This window comes from Podarcis muralis, chromosome 12 (genome assembly GCF_964188315.1).
Source record: "Podarcis muralis chromosome 12, rPodMur119.hap1.1, whole genome shotgun sequence".
Taxonomy (NCBI): Eukaryota; Metazoa; Chordata; class Lepidosauria; order Squamata; family Lacertidae; genus Podarcis; species Podarcis muralis.
In genome coordinates, this window is record NC_135666.1 from 58,555,685 (window position 1) to 58,580,651 (window position 24,967).

At 43.7% G+C, this 24,967-nt stretch overlaps 1 protein-coding gene across 1 annotated transcript in view; it reads left to right on the plus strand.

Annotated features, from left to right (window-relative positions):
• Positions 1-10,311: 10,311 nt before the first annotated feature.
• The window catches only part of CDK13 (cyclin dependent kinase 13), a 37,860-nt gene continuing 23,204 nt past the window's right edge, over positions 10,312-24,967 (plus strand). Inside the window, exons 1-3 of the mRNA XM_028749819.2 lie at positions 10,312-12,172; positions 20,433-21,047; positions 24,553-24,723. Of these exons, the coding sequence (XP_028605652.2) occupies positions 10,884-12,172; positions 20,433-21,047; positions 24,553-24,723 (2,075 nt within the window). The 5' untranslated portion in view covers positions 10,312-10,883. The remainder of the gene's footprint in view (positions 12,173-20,432; positions 21,048-24,552; positions 24,724-24,967) is intronic.

Genomic DNA, 24,967 nt, shown 5'->3' on the forward strand with positions numbered 1-24,967 from the left:
TTGGCTCCTGAACGTCGCAAACCCAAAAGTGAGTGTTCTGGTTTGCAAACATTCTTTGGAAGCTGAGCGTCCAATGCAGCTTACATGGCTTCTGATTGCCTGCAGGAAGTTCCTGCAACCAATCGGAAGCCGCGCCTTGGTTTGCAAACCATTCTGGGAGTCGAACAGTCTCCCGGAACAGATTAAATTTGAAAACCAAGGTACCACTGTATATAAATTGGATTTCCTAACTTGTTAAAGTCCAGGAATCTGCACAACAGAGATTATATTGCTGATGCTTCACAAATGGAAGTCTGCATTGAAAGTGTGATTGTTGGGCAAATTAGTAATCACAGAGCTGTGTGAAAGTAACCTATTACTAATCTGATGCACTGTAGAACTTTGTGCCCTGCACTCTTCTATGGCCATTTCCCATCTCAGTTCTTGCCAAAACAGCGCGCTAATCCAAATATTGCAGTTGGAACAAATGGCATATTAATACAAATATGTCCTGACTCTTCTTCTCTGAAACATGCTCCAGCTTGGGTTGAAAAGGGCCAGAGCTGCCTTTGCAGAGTGAGGCAGTTGCCTCAGGTAGCAGATAGTGAGAGATAGGGACCAAACAGAACTACAGTGGTACCTCGGGATGCGAACGGGATCCGTTCCGGAGCCCCGTTCGCATCCCAAAGCGAATGTAACCCGTGTCTGCGTGTGCGCGGGTCACGTTTTAGCGCTTCTGCACATGTGCGTGACATCATTTTGACGGTCTGCGCATGCGCGTGCATCGAAACCCAAAAGTAACGTGCTCCATTGCTTCCGGGTTGCCATGGAGCACGACCCAAAAATGCCTAACCCGAAGCACATTCATCCCGAGGTATGACTGTACAGTGGTACCTCAGGTTACAGACACTTCAGGTTACAGACTCCGCTAACCCAGAAATAGTACCTCGGTTAAGAACTTTGCTTCAGAATGAGAACAGAAATCGTGCGGTGGTGGTGCGGCGGCAGCGGGAGGCCCCATTAGCTAAAGTGGTACCTCAGGTTAAGAACAGTTTCAGGTTAAGAACGGACCTCCAGAACGAATTAAGTTCTTAACCCGAGGTACCACTGTATGTGCACCATGCAGCCTCTGCCTGCCACCTTGCTGCCCTTGGGTGCAGTGAATAATGTTGTTCTGTTGCCAGTGTAAGAATCCATTCTGTTGACTTTACTGTAGTCATTTAAATTTGGGTTCTTCACTAAACGGAAAAACATTCTCACTGCTGAGTTAGTGTATGAATTGTGTTTGATTGGATAACACAGGGAGCACCTCTTGTTTCTTCAACTGCAAGCACACATGATAACATTTTATCAAAACATGGCTGAAGCACACTTGGACCTGCGTTCAAAGTTTCACATGCCCAGGGAGGTTTGGAGTTGTTTCTCAAACAGCATCAAACATGACAAACTAATTTTGAAATAGACGTGAATTAAACATGGTATTGGACTCTGCTGTTCAAAGGAGAAACAACATGCACAGTGGAATTTGACCAAAGTTGCTTTTGGAAATTATAAAAGCCAACAAAGAACTTAGACTTACAAATAAATTGAGGCAATTATAATATGGGTATTATTATTATTATTATTATTATTATTATTATTATTATTATTATACCACCCTTCTTCTGTAGATCTCAGATAAGAACACAAAATACATATTAAAATACATAATAAAACAAAAAAACAATAACCCACCCCTTCTGTTCATCCAGCATGTACCGTATTTTTTGCTCTCTAAGACTCACTTTTTCTCTCCTAAAAAGTAAGGGGAAATGTGTGTGCGTCTTATGGAGTGAATGCAGTCTGCGCAGCTATCCCAGAAGCCAGAACAGCAAGAGGGATTGCTGTTCTGGCTTCTGAGATTCAGAATATTTTTTTGTTGTTTTCCTCCTCCAAAAACTAGGTGTGTCTTGTGGTCTGGTGCATCTTATAGAGCGAAAAATACGGTAATTAATCTTCATCACTATAACCATATCTATTCCCATTTCATTGTAACATAAATGTGTCTCAAGTGGCTTTGAAATCTATTCCATCCTTGTTTTCATTGTCCTTGACAGATGAATACTAATTACAGCATGGTCGCCTGGCTTGTAGATGTGCTTGCCCTTTCTTCTGCCATATGTAAAGTGTCACCTGTTCACTCCTTTAGGCATCTTATGTGAAAGCACATCTTTTTGGCCAGGTTTTTCTTGAGCCATCAAATTGGGCCTTGTTATTAGTATTTGTTTAACCTTTTCCTATACTTTTTATGATACTGTTTCATTATTTTTGTAAACTATTTATACATTTTTAAATATTAAGGGTTATAGAAGGGCTTTTAAATAAACATATTTTAAGATAAAGGGGAGTGTGTTCTGAACCTCTTGAACTTTTGTACAGACCATTTGAAATCTAAAACTGATTTGCTGAGATTGAAGGAGAAGATCAACTATGAAAAGAGATCGAGAAAGACACGTGTGATTCATTGTTCTAGAAAACTTATGAATTCTCATTTTAACCACTTCAGGTTAAAGAATCATCCACATTTTTTCCAGAGGTTTATGTGTTATAGACTCTGGCCCGTGAACAATGCTATCGTATGAAAGAGCCCTGACTCTATGGAGGCCTCAAGGCCTTGGCATGCACAAGTTAACCTACCAATGTGGCAAGGATTGTAGCATGTGAAGTGAAGGACTGGAAACCTAATGCTTTTAGAAAAGGATATGGGAAGGAAGCACAAAATGCGTAATGCATATATTAATGAGAAGACATTGCAGTAAAGTGTAATGCCAGTGTTTTGAGGCATAATTTTGAGGCACATCAAGATTATAAAAGCCGCCAACTATATTTAGATAGGTCAGGGGCACATTTGGAGTTTTGAAGAAGTACAGTGGTACCTCGGGTTACAGACGCTTCAGGTTACAGATGCTTCAGGTTACAGACTCCGCTAACCCAGAAATAGTAAACACTGGAAAGCAGTGTTTTAATCTAAATAATCCAAAGAATGAATTATTTGAGGCACAACACACACACACACCTTGATAACTGAAATACATTGATTATACACAAGGTTCAAATTGGGGCAGTATAAAGCAGCAATTCTGTCTTAAAGTGGCAAACCACCTAGGCTTCACTAAATGGTTAATTTATGGCAGAGTGGAGAGCATTATTGGACATTGCTGTTGTAGCTTTTCAAAAGGAAACAGTTTTTAACTGAATGAATGAATGAATCTTGAGTTGGATTGAAACAACATGCTTTCCTGAAAAAAATAACCAGCCTGAGATCTGATTTTGGTCACTGTAGAAGCTAAAACAAAACAACCATATACAGAACCATGCTATCCTAAACATCAGCTGCTTCCTAATTCATTTTTAATCTTCCATTTTATGCGGAGTTCTCTGTCTTAACTTCCTTAATCACAATGGCCAACACCCAACATATACATGTTTTAATGAGTCAATGCCTGGTTAACCGATTAAGGTGTAATTAACGTAGCTTATTCTTCAGCATTCTAAGTGCTGACAACAAGACTGGGCAAGATGAGCACTCTTTCTACTCTTGCCCATTGTAAAGGTTTTTGGAATGCACTTAAAATGGTGTGACTAGTGCGGTGGGGGAAATATGCTAATAAATCTTGCCCACAGTATATGTAAAAAAATAATTGTAAGATCCTAACAATAAAGGAAGTAAAATAAAACTTTATTCCCCACCTCCCCTATCTGCCACTTTTTACATGATGGAGTGCATAGATTGTGATGAACTGCATGCAAGATTTAAGCATAGGGTGGACTCCCTGCAACTTGCTTCTGACCACAGAAGATTTAAGACTGCATAGAAGCAACACAGTGTGGCTTTGGAGCTCTACTTAAAAATTATTCATTTACCACACTCTGAATTGTAGGAGGAAATGCAGAATATATGAATGAACTGGCAGTCTCCACAAGGTGGAACAATAATACCTTTCAACTCAACAAATTGTTTTTTTATGCTATATTGAACCTGTTATGCTAGTTTAGGCAGTGTACTCCAAGCTAAGTAACCACTCTAGATGATTGCTTTCTAAAATGTAGATTATGAAGACCTTGAGTTAAAAGATAACAACACAAATTAGTTTTGTTTCAATGAATAATGTTCTTTGATGCACTTTAGTAAAAGAGATGTCATTTAACTCATAGAACCAGAGTGAGGAACCTCAGGCCATTTATTTCTTCCCAGTCCTCAGGGCTCTCTCCCCAGGCCACACTCCTTGAGTACGGTACTTTTCCCTGGCTAGGATGTACTGTAGAGATGTGGGTGTGTTGAGAAACCTCTGGTTTTTGCATGGCTGGAATGTAGCCTACTGCACAAAGTAACCACATCCATTGCTCAGCCTGCTTTCGCCTCTGGTTCCCACCATTGCAGCTCCTGGAAGGTTGCAGCAGAGTGCTGTGACCCGGTTCTGCTTGTGGTCTTCCCATGGGCCTCTGGTTGGCCACGGTGCCAACAGAGACCCAAACTAGACGGGCCTTTGGCCTGAACCAGCAGGGGTTTTCTTGTGTTCTTGCGACCCTTTAAACAATTTCCTGGTTTTAGAATACTCACATTAATAAAAAGTTTCAACCTTTCTTCACAACTCTGAGGTTTAGAAAATTACGTTTTGATAAACCAAGGACCCACAAAAAGATTCAAAATGTTTGAGCATAGCTGTCAACTTAAAGATTTGAAAATAAGGGACCAGCAGCCTCGAAAATAAGGGATCAGCAGCCAAAATAAGGGATCAACAATTACTTTGATAAAATATATATTTTGTTGCGTGCAAATGGCTTTAGATACCTATTAGGTCCATAAATTACCATATAGCATATATTCAACACAAAAAAACAGCAACAATTTGTTGTTGACAAAGCACAGCTGGACATAGAAAGGGCCCCATTACCTTCAGTAGCTTGTTTAAGGGACATCATCAATAAGGGACAGCAGCGGGACATGGCGCTGGGATAAGGGACTGTCCCGCCAAATAAGGGACGCTTGACAGCTATGTGTTTGAGTCATATCCGGTGTTAGTAAAAAAACAAACAAAAACCTCCTGCCTTGCACCCTCTTTTATTCAGGTACCAAATGTTTCATTCCAATGGGCAAATCGTTATTTTTGCTGAAAACAGAAACCTTGACAAAATCCTTAAGTATCATAACTCAGACTTATCTCAGTAAAATAATTGAACATCCAAGTTAGTAAAAATGTAAGGAGTAAAAAATCTTTCTTCCTATGTTCAAATTGACCCAGTCCAGAATAGTCTGAATTGACCTGTATCTACCCTTCATTTCTCTGAGCAAGGCTTAAGATATAATCTAACTTGCATAATTTTCTAGTTTTCTTATTAATAAACTTTAACCTAATTAACATTAGCATCCTGTTTCTTTGTTCTACAATGCACTGGCCTGAATCAGTTACCCATTCGGCTACACACAGAAGAACACTGGCAGTATTTACGGTATGTTGCTGGGAACTCACCTATGACTGATGTGTAAACTTGTTTTACAAGTTTAAAATTGTTGTCAGTGTGGAGGTTAGCCTTACCACATCCTAGTTTACAGTAATTTAAACAATTCACTGGCTGAATAAGAAAGATTGTTCCCCTTAATTCATCAGGACAATCTTAGAAAATTGGCACGCTTATATATGTGAGAAATTAGTTGACAGTTGTGATCTACCAGACTTACTATCATAACAACATATGAGGAATATTTCCTCTCAATGCCTGCAGTGAGATCTTGGAGTCTAAATATTGCTGCAAGTGCAGTCCTACACATTCCTCCTCAGAAGTAAGCCTATTAGGTTCAAGTGAACTTCTAGGTTAGCATGTATACTTGACACTGTGTAGGGTTACAGCCTAAGGCAGGGGTCAGCAAACTTATTCAGCAGGGGGCCGGTCCACTATCCCTCAGACCTTGTGGAGGGCCGGTCTATGTGTTTTTGGCGGCGGCGGGGGGGGTGGGGAATGAACAAATTCCTATGCCCCACAAATAACCCAGAGATGCATTTTAAATAAAAGTACACATTCGACTCATGTAAAAACATGCTGATTCCTGGACCATCTGCGGGCCGGATTTAGAAGGCCTTTAGTGGGCCTTAGTTTGCCTTTTCAAAGGGAAACTTTTTTTTCCCAAAGGGGGCCAAATATGATGAAGTGAACATGCGTGATTGTAGTTGTTGTGCTTTTTAAAACAATTTTACCCCAAAGTTGTTGAACTTTTTTTACGATTTGACCTCAATAAATACATTGCCACAGTGGCTGGATAGAATCAGCTGGGGGGCCAAATTAGGCCCCCAAAACAGGGGAAGGGACTTGGTTTGTTATATCCTCCTTATATGGGATTTGTGCATTTTTTTCATCTTATGATTAGGGGAGCTCAGCCAGAACCCTAAGAATCTGGGCATAGAGGGGGCAAGGGATTTCCTAGGAGCATGAATGACCACAGCCTATTATCAAAGCAGGAAGAAAAAGCAACAGCAATATGGAATATGGTTGCATGGCTTTCTTCATATCTAACAAGATTGCCTTCTCTCTCCCCCACCACCCAAAACATGTCTGAGAGTTTTTGAAGCAATTTGCAGTGTAATAAAAGTAAAATATTCACTCTTCTTTGAAAGCACAAGCTTGTTTTTCTAGATCTCATACTGTCCTGTCAGGGGCAGCCCATCAAGTTTTGCCGCCTGAGGCGAAACCGGAAGGTGCCGCCCCACTTTTGCTGCCTCTCCCCCCACCCACCGAAGTTCGCTTACTGGGGTCAGGCAATTGCGGCTTCTGGGGTCTTGCAAGATCTTGTGAGAGCCTCATGAGATCTCACCAAAAGCAGCCACTTCTCCAGTGGTGGTGGTGGAGCACCCACAGAAGTGCCCCTTAGATTCTCCCATCTGAGGCGGCTGCCTCAGTTTGCCTCATGGACGGATCTGTCCTGAGTCTTGTAAATAATGGGCACCAGGGATATAGCTTCCTTTTGGGAGGGTGCTTTTGAAGTTTTAAGATCAAGACAAATTACAAATAAATGGGTTCTACTGTGTTAGACATGGTGTGTCTATTCTACAAAACTGTTTGAAGTTGGGAACCTAGTGACATTGGGAAGAGACGTAATTTAGACTTTGATCTTTTATACTGTATTTCAAGGATACTCGATTCAAGAGACTGCAGAGTAGCCAGGAATCATCTTACAGTCACTGACCAGCTTGCTGAGTGGACGATTTCTCCTCAAACTAACCACACCTAATTCTGCTATTTTTGTCCACTCTCATTCCTGCCCGCGATACATCTGTTCATCATAATCCTGCAATAGCTATGCACTAGGGAAATGCACCAGAAAATACTTAAGTTAGAAAGTTATATACCAGGCCTGATTGTGTCTATCTTATGCTCTGTTAAGCAAATTCCAACATATGCATGTTATGAGCTGACTCCAAAGTGAAAGTGTATTCCTTCCTAGGGCTAGGCAAAAAGAGGGTCATCTGAAAGTGGGTAATATTAACACCAGTCCCTTGTCATGGTCAGATCACTTCCGGTTGAGATTTAGGATTTCAGCACCTTTTCACCTCTGCAGAGGCAGGGGACCTTTTTGATGGTTCATCCTCAGAGGTGGATGGATCTAATGGGTTTTCAGATGGCTTTGGGGGATTTTCCAGCTGATATGACAGGCACTCCTGTCAAAGCCCTGGCTGACCTCTGGAACATCTGAATGGCTCAGGCCACTGACCCCTCAGTACCCTCTCCCACTTTGTGGAATCTGTTTGGCTCCCTGGTATACTCCAGAGCTTAGGGCAAGAAAACAAGCTAGGAGACAGCTTGAACACGGGTGGAGGAAAACTCCAGTCAAATGCAATTGAACATGGTGAAGACTCATAATCAAGCCTACCTATTGGCAGTGAAGGCAGCAAAGGAGGCAGCAATCTATGGTCTTTCAAACTGTTAGTGGGTTGTTATTTGTTATTAGGGTATGTATTCTTGTGTTTTTATATTGTAAACCACTCTGTGATCTTCGGTAATTTAATTAATGAGAATCACACTTGTGTGTTGCATTTGAAAGTGCTATTATTGTGAGAAATCAGAATTAGAGCAAACATTGGTCTTGGAGAACTATTATTCTGCTCCACGGGCACTGGGAAGAAAGCTCTGTGCTGATTTTCTTTCATCTCATTATTTTTTGACTTTTTTATACCACCCTATACTCACAGGTCTCTGACAAAAGTATTAATTTGCATGGGGCTGTGGATGTGCTAAGATTCTTCTAATGTTAGCTGGGACACATTAGAGGGTGATAAATTCCTAATCAATGTACTCTGCATTCTTATTTGGTTCCACTTCTTGGGTAACAATTGTGTGCTACGAAACAACACCTCCTGCAAAAAAATATAGATGGTTTAATTAGCCAGAGGCCTGGGAGAAGAGGATTGTTTTTGCATGGTTCCTAAAGATATGTAATGAAGGCACCAGGTGAACCTTCTTGGGGACAGCATTCCGCAAACGGGGAGCCTGCAGAAAAGGCCTGTTTTTGTCTTGCCACCTTCCAGGCTTCTCACGGAGGGGACACACAAAGAAGGGCCTCAGATTTTGATTGTAGAGTCCAGGTTGGTGTATATGAAGAGAGGCGGTCCGGGAAGTATTGCAGTCCTGAGCCATTTAAAGCCTGGAAACTGACTGGCATCCAGTGCAGTTGGGCCAGGAATCGTGTTATATGATCAGATCATCTTGTCGCCTGAATTCTGCATCAGCTGAAGTTTCCAAACCGTCTTCAGAGGCAGCCCTACGTATAATGTGTTGCAATAATCTAACCTAGAGGTTACCAGAGCATAAACAACAGAAATTAGGCTATCCCTGCCCAGATAGTGACACAGCTGGGGGGGGGGGCACCAGTGTTTCAGTCTTATCTGGATTGAGCTTCAGTTCATTGGCTCTCATCCAGTCCATTATCAAGGCCAGACACTGGTCCAGTACACCCACTTTCACACTTGCTGATGTAAATGAGAACCAGAGCTGCGTGTCATCAGCATATTGCTGAATTTAGTTGGAACCCTGTATGTTTGCTTGCAGTGAAGTGAAGGTTTCATGAACACCTACAAGGACCACCAATCATTTATTAGAATAGATGTAGGAGGTGCAGTCTTCCCATTGCTATATTTCCCCACTGCTATATCACATCTAATCCATTTAGCTTTACATTGATTCTCCAGGATTTTAAGACAGGCTTGTCTCCCAGCCCTACCTTGCAATACCAGGATTTGAACAAGGGATCTTCTTCGTACAAAGCAAATGACCCTTCTCCAGCTATTTTTAGGTTATTGTTGTTGTGTCTGATAGCAGGTCTGATGCTATCCAAGTACTTTAACAAAAAAAATTTATCCTTTTAGAGGTCCAAACGCTTATCATATAATTTATGACTATCTGATTATCAAGTTATTTGGGCAGTCAAGTATTAACAAATAAATAACATCCTTGGTCAAGACCTTTCCATGGATCCTATTGTTACAATATTTAGATGTCACAAAAACATCACTTCAGGGGAAGATCAAGAAATGGTAACCTATTTATTAACAGCAGCAAGAGCAGAAACCTGGAAAACCCCTCCTTCACTATCAGAAAAATCCTGACTCTGGAGTTGGGGAGACGACCTTCATGAGTCATGACAAAACTAAATAAGAGTAACACAAAATCAGCAAATATAAGATAAGATAATGGAGCTTCTTTATGTGATTTGTAACAACAAGATGCAAGAACAAAGCCATATGATTTGTTTGGAGACATAAAAGTTATCAAAAACTTTATACATTTCTGTTATAGATTAAGCACTTTATCAAGTTTTAAATAAAGCTAGAAACATGCAATATAAATTTTGTTGCGTTTACAGACAATATATTTATTAAAATAATAGTTATCCATCAATTGTATCAAGGTATTTGGAAATAAGTATCGTATTAAGGTTTCTGGGAATAAATAGAGAGCCATTCTTAAATTACGTCCCCTGTGCCTTTAAATAAAATGGAAAATCAACAGCTGAGGAACCTTCCATCCCTGCATCTTCCCCTCATGTCGAATCACTGCTTCGACCAAAAAATAAAGAGAGATGTAATAATATAATATATTATTTATACCCCGCCCATCTGGCTGTCAGAAAAACCTAATTACATCGCTTCATTTGAGCTGCTCTAAAAAGCCAGAGAACTTCGAGCGCTTTCTGACACCCTGCGTCGCCCCTCTCTCTCCTGCCCCGCACATGGAGGAGCTGCCAGTTTCAACAGGGGACCGGAAGTGCCGCATCGGGGGCAGTTCCCTATGACCTCGGGAATCCAGGATGCGGTCGAGGAAGCGGCCGGCCGGAAGTTGCGTACAGTAGGGGAAGGGAGGAGGGGGGGAGCGGAGCAAAGCCTCGCGAGATCCCTCGGTGCTGAGGGAAGCGAGCCGAGCTCTCCAGATAGGCCTGCCCCCGTCTTTACCTCAGCGCCGGCGCAGGCGCAGTCGGGCCGGTCTCCCCTTCTGTCTCTTTCTGTGGGAGTGTGAGGGAGACGGGGGAAGCGCCAAGCGGGCGACGGGGACCGTTCGGCAGCCGCTTCTGCCCGGCTTAGGCCGTGAAGCGACGCGAGCCGTGGGCGGCGGCGGGATCCTGCGCGCCGGTGCGGGGCGGGCTGAGGAGACTGTCGGCGGCAGAGGCGCGCCAGGCCTCACTCGGCGGGGCCCAGCCGGGAATGCGGAGAGTTCGCGTCGTCAGGCGCCGCGCATCGCCAGGAGGCCGCCGGGGACGCTTCTGAGGAGGAGGAGGAGGCCGGGGCGCCTCATGCGAAGAGATCCGGATCCCATGGCGGCTCCTGCTCTGGGCTCGCCCTCGGCACCTTGACGGAGTCCTGTTCGCCGGAGCGGTCCCGATGCCGAGCACTTCGGAGGCGGCGGCGGCGGCGTCTTCGTCCGGAGGCGGGAGCGGCGTCCGGGGCTGGGGCGGCTCCGAGTCTCCGGCGGCGGAGAAGAAGCGGTTGCATCACCGGCGGCGGAAGCGCGGCTCGTCGGCTCCTTCTCCTCAACCTCCTTCTCCTCAGCCGCTGCCCGCGTCGCCCGCGGCGGCCCCTCCGCTGCTCTTCCCGCTGCTGCCGCCGCCGCTGCCACTGCCGCAGCCCTCGCTCCTGCAGCCGCCGCTGCCGCCGCAGTCCCTGCTGTTCCTGGCGGCCACCGGCTCCTCCTGCTGCGGGGAAGGGGGGGAGCGGAAGCGGCCCCGGGGCAAGCGGCGCCCGGGCTCCCGGCACAAGCGGCGGCGCGTCCGGTTGCGCGGGGGGGCGGGCCTGTCGGAGCGGCGCGGGAGCGGGGCGGGCCTGGGGCCTCTGGTGGAAGCGGCGGCCGAGGAGTACGACGACGTTAGCTCCCAGTCGGAGGGGCCGCTGGGCGGCGGGACGGCCGGGGCGGGGAGCGGCGCGGGGAGCCCGGGCTCCTCCTCGGGCGGAGGCGCCGGCAGCCAGCCGCGCTCCAGCCGCGCCGAGGCGGAGCGGGGCCCCCGGCGGCCGCCGCGGAGGGAGCGCCGCAGCAGCAGCGGCCGGCGCTCCCGGGAGCGCCACCGGGAGCACCGCCGGCGGGGGGAGGACAAGGACAAAGCGCCGCCGCAGCAGCATCCGGAGGGAGCGGCCGCGGCCGCCCGGGTAGGGGGAGCCGAGGCCTCCTCCTCCTCTTCCTCCTCCAAGTCCCGTAGCCGCCACAACCACAGCGGCGGCCAGGACCGAGAGGGGCCCCGGAGCAGCAGCGGCGGCGGCAGCGACGGCCGCAGGAAGGGCTCGGCTGTCTCGCCCAGCAGCGGCGGCGGCGGCGGCAGCAGCAGCAGGAAGGACCGGCAGAGCAAAGCCCCGCGAAGCCAGGCGAAGGCGGCCAAGGAGCCTCCTTCGGCTTACAAGGAGACCCCCAAGGCGTACCGGGAGGACAAGGCCGAGCCGAAGGCCTACAGGCGGCAGCGGTCCTCGCCCAGCCCCAGCCGCGATGACAGCCCGCCCAGCCACAGGGCCTCGCAGAGCCAGCGCAGCCGCAAGTCGCTCAGCCCCCGCTCGCCTCTCAGCCCTTATCGCCGCCGCTCGCCCAGCTATAGCCGGCACAGCTCCTACGAGCGCGGCGGGGATGTTTCACCCAGCCCCTACAGCAGTTGGCGCCGCTCTCGCAGCCCCTACAGCCCCGCCATCAGGTAAGGTGCAGGGCCACCTGGACAGAACAGAGGATGGTTGGGAGGGATCCTACCGTCGGAAAGGTTCAGAAGTGTGACCTGAAAGGGATAGGCTGGGAATTCTCTTAAGTTGTGGTTTCAAATACATAAACACCTCCGTTTTCCTTTCTGTTGTGGAACCATACTAGGAAATACAACTCAGCTGGTGAGCTTTGACTTGAACCCATTACCAGGTTTGAGAATGCAGAATTTTCACACGAAATTGGCATTTCTTTAAATTGATGGAACTTTTAAGGTCATAGCAAAGTGCCATAGGTATTTTCTAAACAGGTCTCTTTCTAAATTGTGTTAAAAGTTGGGGGTAGTCACAATCAGTTACTGCTGGAGTAGTGCAGGTGACATACACAAAGTATTGTGAAATTCCTTTCAGAACCAAATCACTTCACACTGAAAAACTTTAGATGTTTTGAGCTAAAAACTCTTCACTTCTAAATGTTTTACAGCTTAAACAAAGTAGGCTGCAATCCTATGCACGATTCTTTGGAAGTAAGTGACATTGAACTTGGTGGGGCTTACTTGCAAGTTGACATGTGTAGGATTTCACTGGTAGCATTTCTCAGTACACTACAGAAGTGTTTCCTCAAATATTATACTGTGTAAAAACAGACTGTTATCTGCAACGCAATGTGGCTGCAAGTTACTAGCCTATGTTTCTGGCTTTGTTGCCAAGGAAGTAGTTTCTTAATAGGATAGTATAAAAATTGTCTTCTACCAAGGGGACTGGTGGAGGAATGACTGCATGATCTACATCTCCTTTTCTATCCTGTTTCTGTGATAGAGGAAAGGGTTTTCCTTCTGCAGTGATCATGGGAACCAAATGGGCTGACAGGAAAGACAGAATTTTCTATGCTTTCTCAGCCAGTCAGCTCACTCACCTGCATGGAATTCTTGGTTGCTTTTGGCTGCTGAAGTTGTTAAATTTGAGACTGTCTCTTCATAGAAAATGGGAAGATTGTTTTAAGACTTGGGATGTATTCTTCAGATAAGGTTTTGATTACTGTTCAGTTTTGAACAGCTCAGTTTTTGCTTGATTTCTATATCAATACATAAAGCAGGAGTGCTTTCTACATCACCTTTTTGGGTTGAGATAAGGGCTTGGTAACATGACAAGAGGTTTTCTAGGAACATATGTCTGCCAGTAGCTACTCTGGTTTTGAAAAATCTCCCTTGACCTAATCCTGTCTGTTATGACTGTTGTCTTGTCCCTTGAAAAGCACTTTATGAGCTCTCTCTGTTTCACTTAGATGAACAATATATCAGTCTTGTAGTAGGGAGGACTACTGTTTGGTTTAGGGCTTGGCTTGCATCTACTTTGTTTGCAGACCTGCAATGCAATTCTGTATATGCAAAGCAAGCCCCACTGAGTTCAATGGAGCTTATTCCCAGGTAAGTGTTTATAGAATTGTAGTCTTTGTTAGTTTTTGTAGCTCATTACTACCAATTTCAATTCCTCTTTTCCTTCACAGTACAGACAACTCCCCATTTACCCACATGGCTTCACTAGCACAGCTGATGGGTGGGGAAGAGCCTTTCCTGCCCCTCTGCTGTGGCAGTTGATCTGTCACTTCATGTTTGCAAGCCAGAGGGACAGGCTCTCACACAGCTGACAGGTGGGAACAGGGGAAGGTTCTTCCAGCCCATCAACTGAGCTGATACAGGCAACCTTTTGGGTATGCAGACAGGGGTTCAGAATGTAACCTCTGTGTAAATGGAGAGTTGCCTATGTATACATATGGAATGACAGCTTAATTGAAGTCAACATTTTCAGTAGTCCATACTCCTGTTTGATACAGAGAATCATTTAACTCGTTTTAGCACCAATTAAGACGCTGGTTCACATAACTTCTGTTCATAGCTTTCAAATCAGTTTTCAAAAGTGGTCTGTGGTGGCATTGTGCTAGTGGAAGCACTTCTTGCACAAGGGAAGACACTCTCCCCCCCCCCGCCCCCCCCATTCTTCTCCTACCAATTGTAGTCCTTTATGCCATGTTTATTATTGGAAAATACATACGTTGGTAGGAAAGAGTTCTTCGGCTCTACCTAATGTGACAAGTTTAGAGATCCAAGAAAGCCATGCCGGTTCCTTTGTTGTCAGGAGATAGATCCAAGATGATGTCTCATCTCCAGGTCCAAGGGAGAAGTGAGAGGAGGAGGCGGAAGTGAGAGAGATGCAACCTGAGGACAGAGACAGTTTAGGAAGTTGGAGGTCTCCTGCTTTATCTGTTTAACCATATGCAGAACCCTTATCTCAACAAGCTGAGTTGCACCCCACTTTCAGCTGGAAAAGGATTAGGGTCCTCCAGAGTGACATCAGCTGATGGGTGGGTGTGGTTTGAGGAAAATGGCCTCATGGCAAAATTGTCGTGCGATTGGTCTGTGGATCAGAGGTTCCCCACCCCTGTGCTACAGTTGGCTTTTTACCTCGTGGATGGGTGGAATGTAGCAAGAGCTACAATAGTAGCTGTCTGTAATGTTTGAACCTCAGGTGCATAGTTATTTAGGCATGACGGCCATTCCACACTGATTAGGTAGGACTTGCCAGTAGGGCAACTGCATGGATGACAAGTTTCAAGGTTTTTTGTTGCAAATCCCTCCTTGCCCCTTAAACCCTACTTCCTCCACCAAGAGAGGGTTATATCATTTAGGAGCTAGTAATTTAAGATGTATGTGCATGTCATCACACACTCACACACATGTTTTCTCTTTCCCCGCCCCCTCAATATTCTGCCATGGTAAATACTAGTGGAAGAGAGTTTCAGATGAAACTCCTGTTTGTAGTATTTGACTTGTACTGTTTTGGTAATTATTATTGTCAAACCAGAGGTGATAAACCAAAGTTTTTTATTATGTTTCTGAGGGAGGGTGGCAATAGATGAGGTTTATTTTTCCAGAGTAGATAGTTATAGAATAGAATTGCAAGCCGTTATCTAAGTACAAAACTTTGGGGCCTGGAAAGGAGCTTGTGTATGTGTGAAGGAACAAGATTTACTGGAGAAAAAGGCAGGTCACAGCTTAATGGTTACAGTTCACAAGTAGCAAAGCATAGTACACAAGCAAGAATCCACTTTCTGACAACTGTTACAGTGTCAGAAACTGCCTGTCTGCTGGGCAGAAGCAGGGGCTGAACCATTCTGTGGGGATTGCAGTTATTGGCATTATAGACGGAGAATGTGCATAGCTTTTAAATTTTCTTGTGAATGTTTTTAATTCTGCTGAGTTGTTTGGCTACCTTGGACTCCTTCGAGAGGAAGGCTCGGATAAAATCGATAAATAGTAAATTATACAATAGACTTGGCATGGTTGGTATACACTGATAGAAAGTTGGGTTAGTGTCCTAATATGGCTCTAATAGTACAGTGGTACCTCGGGTTACAGATGCTTCAGGTTACAGACTCCGCTAACCCAGAAGTAGTACCTCGGGTTAAAAACTTTGCTTCAGGATGAGAACAGAAATTGCGTGGCAGTGCAGCGGCAGCGGGAGGCCCCATTAGCTAAAGTGGTGCTTCAGGTTAAGAACAGGCCTCCAGAACGAATTAAGTTCTTAACCCGAGGTGCCACTGTACTATCCTAGCCAGCATACTTTGCAACTCCTGCTGTAAGGCGTGTAAAGTTAAGAAGTTTCTCCAAATCTTCAAGATAGCCTTGAATTTTCCCATATTATTCTTTTCAACAAAATGTTTATATTGAAAAGTGTAACTAAACTTACTTTTGTTCCTCAGCATCCTCAACCTCTGGAATTATAGCTAAAAATGGATCATGGTCAGTTCTATACCTTTGGTGGTTTTCTTTCTCTCTTGTGTGTCAATGCCCCTTCCTTTCACACATGAAATTTACAGGTTTCTAGTGCTGGAGGAAAAATGTAGTACACACTTCTTAATCTCCAGATAAATCACAGGTGGTGAGCCTCCAGACCAGGGGTAGGCAACCTAAGGCCTGTGGGCTGGTTGCGGCCCAATCGCCTTCTCAATCTGGCACACAGACATATGGGAATCAGCATATTTTTACATGAGTAGAATGTGTCCTTTTATTTAAAATGCATCTCTGGGTTATTTGTGGGGCATAGGAATTGGTTCACCCCCCCCCCCCCAAAAAAATTAATAGTCCGGCCCACCACATGGTCTGAGGGACGGTGGACCGTCCCATGGTTGAAAAAGGTTGCTGATCCCTGCTCCAGACCGTGGGTCCTCTGCTCCACACCTGTCATTATGCAATGTTAGATGTGTAGTAGTTAGCCATGGCTGCAAAGGAACAATCAGTGCACTCCTGATTTTTGTTCTGCAAGCGGGGCTTGTACTCAGCACCTTTTAGATTGGGTGCCAAATACAAGTCCCACTAGGATGATTCCACTTCAGACATCATGGGTGCAGACTTATCTTACCAGAAGCTTTCAATGCTAAATTTGAACACCTGATCAGTTCCTTTGTGTAGTATCCCTGTCATGTTTGGAGTTTGCTTTCAGATGCACAGTGCTTGAGTCTGCAAGGAAATAATCTTCCTTTGCAGTCATGGTTTTATGTAAAGCCAAAGTCAGAAAGAGGAAGAATCTAGAGGGTGCTTGGAGGCACTTCTGATTATTCATTTGAAATGATGGCATATGTCAGGTGATTGCCAGATGTGTGGCTCCACTCACCTGTCAAAATTGCCCAGAAAGAGTGGGCCAGAGTTAGATCCAGCCCATTGGCCAAATACAATTTCCTACTTTGATCCAGTTGTATTCCTGACATAAATAGTCCAAAATGCTTGGCTGCCTCTGGGATTGCAAACTTGCATGATATTGGAATTACTCATATTTGAGAACATAAAAAACTGAAAGTAAGCAAAGAAAATTCATATAGTTACTTAATTTTCAGTGGGTAGCTTCAGATCAGTTGAGTTTATGTTTAATAATTGTATTGACACTTTGAAAAAGTAGTAATTGCAGTAAGGGGGGGTTGGTGATTATATTTATGGGGCTGCGGGGGAAATGAAAATTGAGCAGAGTCAGCTTGGGTGAGCCTGGTCTCGTTCTCTCCACATACACACCCTTTCAGGAGATGCTTTTACAGACACTTCTACAGTGCAGTAGGGAGGAGCGTCAGGAAAGCCTTTTGCATGAGTGGCTTCTCACTGCCATTCTGGATACAAGCTTATATTTGCATGTAGAGGTAACACTGAAGTTTAGCATCCTGAAAGTTTTACTGAAAGCAGTTTTTAGAACAACAGTTGTTTAATTTTGTTTCCTGCTCGTTCTGATTTTGCATGTGTAATTTGGGTGGCTTAGTAGCATTTCAGGTCTGGACATCTGAATTGTCTTCGAGAAAAGGAAACAATTGGAATTTCCCTTGAGCTATTCAAGGTATGCAGGATAGGAATTGAACATGGTGTCAAAATGTGTTCACTTTAGTTTTATGTGCCTGAATTCCCCCCACTCCTATGCTAAAGAATTATTTCAGTGGTTGCATTGTGCAATATTACACTATTACACAATAGTGTATCTGATAACAATACTGACAGCAGTACCATGGAGAAGGAAATTAGATTTAAGTTAAATCAGAAGTTCAGTAAATCAGTGTGAATTTGCATCTTTCTTAAACTTTGTCAGAACTGAGTGGGTGGGTATTTAAGTTATTTTTATGTTGCTCTTCAGTACATGTGTTTTAAAGGCAGCTGAGAAATAAATAAATAAAAAACAACTATAAAATCAAACTACAGTAAAGAGTAAAACTTTTACAGTAAAGCAGCCCAAAAGCACAACAGCCGATAAAGCCACACTCGGCCAGAGATTCAGAATTCATCATAAGGAATATTCCAAACACAGGGTGCCACAGCTGAAAAGGTCTGCACTTTCCTAACATACGAAAGATGGGGCACCCAGAGAAGGACCTCAGAAAATATTACTGTATGATAGGTTCATGTGGGAGAAGATGGTTCCTTCTTCAGATCCCCAGGTCTCAAGCTGTATAGGATTTTAAGGATAAGCCACCGGCATTTTGAATTGTTTCAGAAGTAAACCAGCAGCTAGCGAAGCTGTTGGAGAACCAGCAGGTATGTTCTCAGTGGCCTGACCAGCTTAGGTGAACAGCAATGTTTGGGGGTAACTGAAGGTTCCAAGTAGATTTCCAAGTGAGCAGAAATCCAGTAAATGGCTGTAGTTTAATCTGGAGGTTATCAGAACATGGATAACAATAGCCAGGAGAGGTTCCAGTTAGTGAAAGGAGGTTTTTGATACTGATTCCATTTGGACCTCCAGTTATAAAGCTGGATATACCGGTATTTATTCATTTATTTTTAATTTGTGTTAATAATTATCAATCTAACAACACAAAACAATATGCAAATAATTAGAGGTGATAGTCTATCACTTATATATATGTGAGCATAAGGCTCCTGCCTACAGCTGATCTTCCAAAAAGCAGTTGCTTTTCTCCCCTCCCAGTCAGGATTGGGAGAGGAGGAGATAAACACCTGTATTTGGAAAGATCTGCTGCCCACAGCAAAGTCCTACATGCAGGCAATTCTTTCCAAACAGCAAGCAGTTGCTGTTCTCCTGATCTTTGGAAAGATCCTGTATGCTGGACTCAGTGCTTTTGGAAGCAGCAAAGAGACTTGCAAAGCTGTGAGTTTGGTAGTTGGGTGGTCCTGCCCACCTGCCAACCATGTGATATTGATCCTTTAGAGCAGGCATCCCCAGACTCGGCCCTCCAGATGTTTTGGGACTACAACTCCCATCCCTAGCTAACAGGACCAGTGGTCAGGGATGATGGGAGTTGTAGTCCCAAAACAGCTGGAGGGCCGAGTTTGGGGATGCCCGTTTTAGAGCAGGTATGTGAAAACCTATAGAGGAGCTGAATATCAATAATATAAATTTATACCGAGTTTCTACTGTGCAGGAGTGTTGGCCTGAGACGCTAGTAGTAGCAACAATAACAACAACGATAACAATAATTTATTATTTATTATTTATATGCCACCCATCTGACTGTGTTGCTCCAGCCACTCTGGGCGGCTTCCAACAAATTAAAACACAGTAAGACATCAAACATTAAAAGCTTCCCTATACAGGGCTGGTAATACTTCTCAGTGGCATCTTGCATAAAAGGGCTCCTGAAAATAAAGAAAATAAATGTGAGAGAAACACTGTGAAATACTGCTTTATTGCTTTACTCCTTTGGTTGGAATTATTTTTTCCAAGTCAGACGAGTGTTGACAGGTGAAATTTTCATGCACATTTGTAGCTGAATGTACTGTTACCTTAAGGCACTCACAGTGTATATATAGCTTAATTATTACTGTGTGATATTAAATGTTCATTCTCTAAGTACATTTAAGTTTTAAGTCAGCCTTCTTCAACCTTGGCCTTGGTGTTTGGGGCTGATGGGAATTGTAGTTCAACAGTAAGGATGACATAAGTCACAGTAGATTGGTTTAACATAAAAATTTAAATAGCTAGCCTGATTTGATTTGTGCCTGAGAGAAAATGTTATAGAAGTTCTCTTACTGGTGTAGTGAAAGTCAAAACTGTTAGTACTAAAAATAATTTTAAAGCTTTCTTGGATTAAATCCTGACCTCACTGATCTCAAAATGAAGAGTGGAGCCGATTTATGTTCAGTCAAGTTTACAATGCCTACAACAGAGATGGAAAACTCTGTTGTAAAATATATCATTATTTCCTGCTGTGCTAAAGGGTTCTAACCAAGAAGCCAGTTACCCTGCAAACATACTAATGGTAAAGGTAAAGGTACCCCTGCCCGTACGGGCCAGTCTTGCCAGACTCTAGGGTTGTGCGCTCATCTCACTCTATAGGCCGGGAGCCAGCGCTGTCCGCAGACACTTCCGGGTCACGTGGCCAGCGTGACAAGCTGCATCTGGCGAGCCAGCGCAGCACACGGAACGCCGTTTACCTTCCCGCTAGTAAGCGGTCCCTATTTATCTACTTGCACCCGGGGGTGCTTTCGAACTGCTAGGTTAGCAGGCGCTGGGACCGAGCAACGGGAGCGCACCCCGCCGCGGGGATTCGAACCGCCGACCTTTCGATCGGCAAGTCCTAGGCGCTGAGGCTTTAACCCACAGCGCCACCCGTGTCCCTATTAAACATACTAATGAAATGGTTGTAAAAGCTGTTCAGTAAAGAGAAAGATGGTTGTAAAAGCTGTTCAGTATGGTTGTAAAAGCTGTTCAGTAAAGAGAAAGATGGTGGAGTATAAAAATGGGCACTGACTAAATCTTTACTCTTCTAAACAGAAGATCAGCAAAATCCAGAAGCAGAAGCCCTTATTCATCAAGGCACTCAAGATCTCGCAGTAGGCACAGATTATCAAGATCCAGAAGTCGGCAGTCGAGTATTTCTCCTAGTACTCTGACTCTAAAAAGTAGCCTGGCTGCAGAGTTGAATAAGAACAAAAAAGCTAGAGCCGCAGAGGCAGCCAAGGCCAATGCGAAAGCTTCAAACACATCTACACCTACAAAGGGAAGCGCTGAAAACACTGGCTTGACCATTCCTCAAGCGAACAATGTGAAGGAACTGAAGAAGATAAAAACTGAACACGTACCTTCCCCTTCAGGTGGTACAGTCTTGAAAAATGATAAGGCAAAGGCTAAAGTCCCTGTTCAGGAGACAAAGGGGGAAAACAATTTGACTGTAGAGAAAGCTGCTAAGCAAAAAGTTTTGGTGGCGAAAGAGAGTAAAGCCACTCCTGCCAAGCCACCATTGCAACCTGCTTCCGTGAAAGAGAAAAGCAAGCCCCACCCACCAAGTGTAGCACCTAAGGAAAAGGATCGCAGTGTTTCACTAATAACTTCCACGCTTCCACCCCTGCCTCTTCCACCTATGCTTCCTGAAGATAAAGATACAGATAGGTGAGTTGTAAAATACTTAACTTTCTCTCTTAAGACATAATTTCTACCTGGAAATTGTTTGGGGTTGTTTTTTTTTTAAGATGATGCTACGTACCATTGTTTAAGGTATGAATAATGCTTGATAAACTATATGTAAGGGGGGAAATAACCTGACAACCTGATTACTGCGACTCCAGGTATGTTGTAGGTGTTGTAGACAAAATATTCCTGAACTGTGTTAAGGACTTTTTCTTGATATCCACAGGCCACATAGCAGTCTTAGTATATTAAAGGACCTACAGTCTTAAAAGATTTTTACCTCTTTCTCATTTATTTTGTGTGGACCTGTATCATAATATAACTAGAAGCCTGTAGCCAATGTTTCGGCTAGTAAACTCCAGTTAATGCAACTCTTCTTCAGCACCTCCCACCTGTTACCTAATCAGTGAACTGAAATCAGTGAAGTTTATCTCATATGCCTTTCCGCCTCTCTTTTAACCCAGACTCCGACTGCTCTTTTTTTTTGTAGCCCCCACCTTGCCTCTCGCCTCTCTCACGCTTCCAAGAGAGGTTTACATGCCCTATGCACAAGCACATTCCTTTTAATTCTGTGGGGCTTAGCTTCAACCAGCGCCAGGGCCTTTTCAGCACTGGCTCCGGCCTGGTGGAACGCTCTGCCTCATGAGACCAGGGCCCTGCAGGATCTGATTTCTTTCTGCAGGGCCTGTAAGACAGAGTTGTTCCGCCTGGCCTTTGGTTTGGAGCCAATTTGATTCCCTCCCCCTCTTTCTTTTTTCTTTTTCCTTTCTCCTCCTGTGATGAGGCTGCATTTTAATATTTTAATGTTTCAATATTTTAATGTTGTATTTTAATCTTGTTTTAAAGTTGTATTCAACTTGTTTTTATTATTGCCTGTTAGCCGCCCTGAGCCTGGCCTTGGCTGGGGAGGGCGGGGTATAAATAAAAATTATTATTATATTATATTATATTATATTATTATATTATATTATATTATATTTATTATTATTATTATTATTATTATTATTATTATTATTATTACATATAAGTGTGCATAGGATCACAGCTTGAAGGAATTCACCATCACATGTCTTGTTTCTTCCCACCTGCTATAATTCCTCAATAATTGTTTTTCTTTGCCAACAACGCCATTTGTGGCTAGCTATGGCAGTGACCATATTGAGAACAGTTGCTACTGGAGTGGACAACAATAGTTTCTTTACAAAGATAGCTGCAACTGCTGAACTGATACAGCAAACATCTTTTCTCTCTTGCAGTAAGAATGAGGAAACTGAAGATGATCATTATATGTGCAATAATGTTTTTAGGAATGAAACCTTGTTGGACTTCTGAGTAAATACTATTGAGTTCAGACTAACCAAACCTGTGTCTGAGCCTGTCTTTGGCTCCTTGCCAGGTTGACACATACCTTTACTGTAACAAACACAATAGAGTGTGATAGCTGAATTGAGTTGCATTTTTGGCAACAGCGTTCTTCATTTTTTTGGCCATATAGATTGTCCCAGGTGAGGGAGGGCATAAGCAGATTGATCCCACCTTCCTTTACCTTTGCTTTCCTCTTTACCTTTGGTAATTCTCCACAGTTCTGTACATGTTCTGTCCTTGTCTTGGGACCGTAAGGTGAAGGGTGAGAAATAAATAAATAAATAAAGGATGAACAAGGAAGAAAGTGTGTAGAAACATTTAATTTGAATAAATTGATTAATAAAATGAATCCAAAACATCTGCCAATGGCTGTACATGAGATAAGACTGATAAACCTAATGGAATAATATGGTACAGATGTGTATGAAAGAATCAAAGATGTTTCAGCCTCAAAAGACCCTCAGCGGAAAATTAGTCAACAATTTAAAAACAAAGTCGAACTAGCTAAGAAGTTAAAATTCTTGCAACATTTGTGGTACCTGGGAAATGCTCAAGTATATCTGGTATTCAAACCACACAAAATAAATCATAATAGCAAGTTACATTTAAAATTATCTTCCTGAACATGGGCGTAGCCAAGATTTTTATTGGGGGGCAGACTTTCGTTGGGGGGGGGCAGAACCTCAGATTTGTATTGATTTTGATTGATTGTGGGGGCAGCCACCTCCCCTGCCGCCGCCCCTGCTGCCGCCCCCGGCTATGCCATGTTCCTGAATTGTGTTATTGCTTATTGAGGAATCACACATATATCCATACATGCAGATCTATTCAACCTGTATATTGGAAAAAAAAGTGGAAGAACTCTACAGTCAAACCTCAATTCCCGAACGTCTCCGTTATCATACGTTTCGGCTCCCAAATTCCCGGAAGTAAATGCTCCAGTTTCTGAACATTTTTCGGAACCCGAACATCCGCCGTAGCTTCCGCTTGAGTGCAAGAAGCTCTTGCAACCAATCGAAAGCCGCGCCTTGGTTGTCGAACATTTTGGAAGTTGTACAGTCTTCCGGAACGGATTACGGTCAGCAACCAAGGTTTGACTGTATATGGAATAAAAACGAATAGAACATCGGAAATACCATTATCTCCTGGTTATTCCAGAAGATACTAACTTTGGTATTACAACTGAATTTTACCATTATTTATTCCATGTAGACTTAAGATAATTTAAAATTCAAAGTTTTGAGCCTTTGTAAATATAGCATATTTTAAAAATTAAACTAATAAGGGGGACATTGAAAAAAACAAGCATCTTCAAACTGGAAGTTTGTTTGAGAACCCTCCATAACAGCCAGTCTTAATCTGCCCTGTATACAACATGTAGGTAGACACTGAAGAAATTGGTTCTCATATGCAGGGCTGAGGAACCCTTCTGGCCTGATGGATTCCCCTACCCACCTGTCAATCACCTGGCATCACAATTATGTCGGGTGACCTTTCTAGCCTGCAGGGGTCTTCAGAAATCCTCTCAGAGTGCTACCTTGCCCTGATGTTTGAAAAGGTCTTTGCAGACACTGTAGGTGATTGGTAGCATCTGCAAACATCATTTTGGCCAAGTCCTGTCCTTACCTGCTCATACCTGATGTCCTATATGGCATTGGCTAAAGGGTGGGTGTGCATGGTTTGGTAGAAATGGCCTCACAGGTCAAGTGGAGAGACTGGGTGTGTCTCATTACACCCCTGTTATAGGGAATGTAATAGCCAAATAAGTTTCAGAAAAATAAATCTTAATATACTGCCAGGTGAACATGTAACAGATAACACCCAAATTAGCTGGAGCTCCCTATATGTCAGAATTGTGTTGAAAAATGCCTGTTATTTAAATTTCTGAATGATCAGGTAAATGCTGTAGCCTCAAATTCTAGTATAATATTAATATTATATTATTAATATTATTAACATATTTGCAAATTTGATTTCCAGTTGCTTATGCCTTCACATATTCATAATTAATGCTCTTCAAAATGTAAATCTAGAGAAGGCTGTACTATGGAAAACTGACTTAGATTTCTGGCAACAGATTTTGAAATAGGAAGCTACCAAAGGTTTGTCTATATTTCTCTAGTTTTCAAGGGAGCATTTCTGTGAAAGCTGTTAAGAAAGAAGTGGAGAAGAAATTGCGTCACTTGCTGGAAGATCTGCCACTGCCACCTGAGTTGCCTGGAGGAGATGATTTATCCAGAAGTCCAGAAGAGAAAAAAACACCAGTGCAGCCACATCTTAAAAAGAGACCGAAGTATGCACAAGTTTTTCTTTTTCTATGATACATGTATTTCACTTCCATAGCGTTTCACTTTAAAATCTCTGTTTGAGCTATTGAATGTAAGAAATACTGGTCGCTTACTCATAGTAGGATTCTATTAAGGCTTCTTTTTAATATTTTACTCGTTTTAGGAAGTAAAAGGAGCTGAAGTAGGTTAGCATAATTGTGATTGCATGTACTTTTAAAACTGCCAGTCTAGATGCACTGACAGATTGTA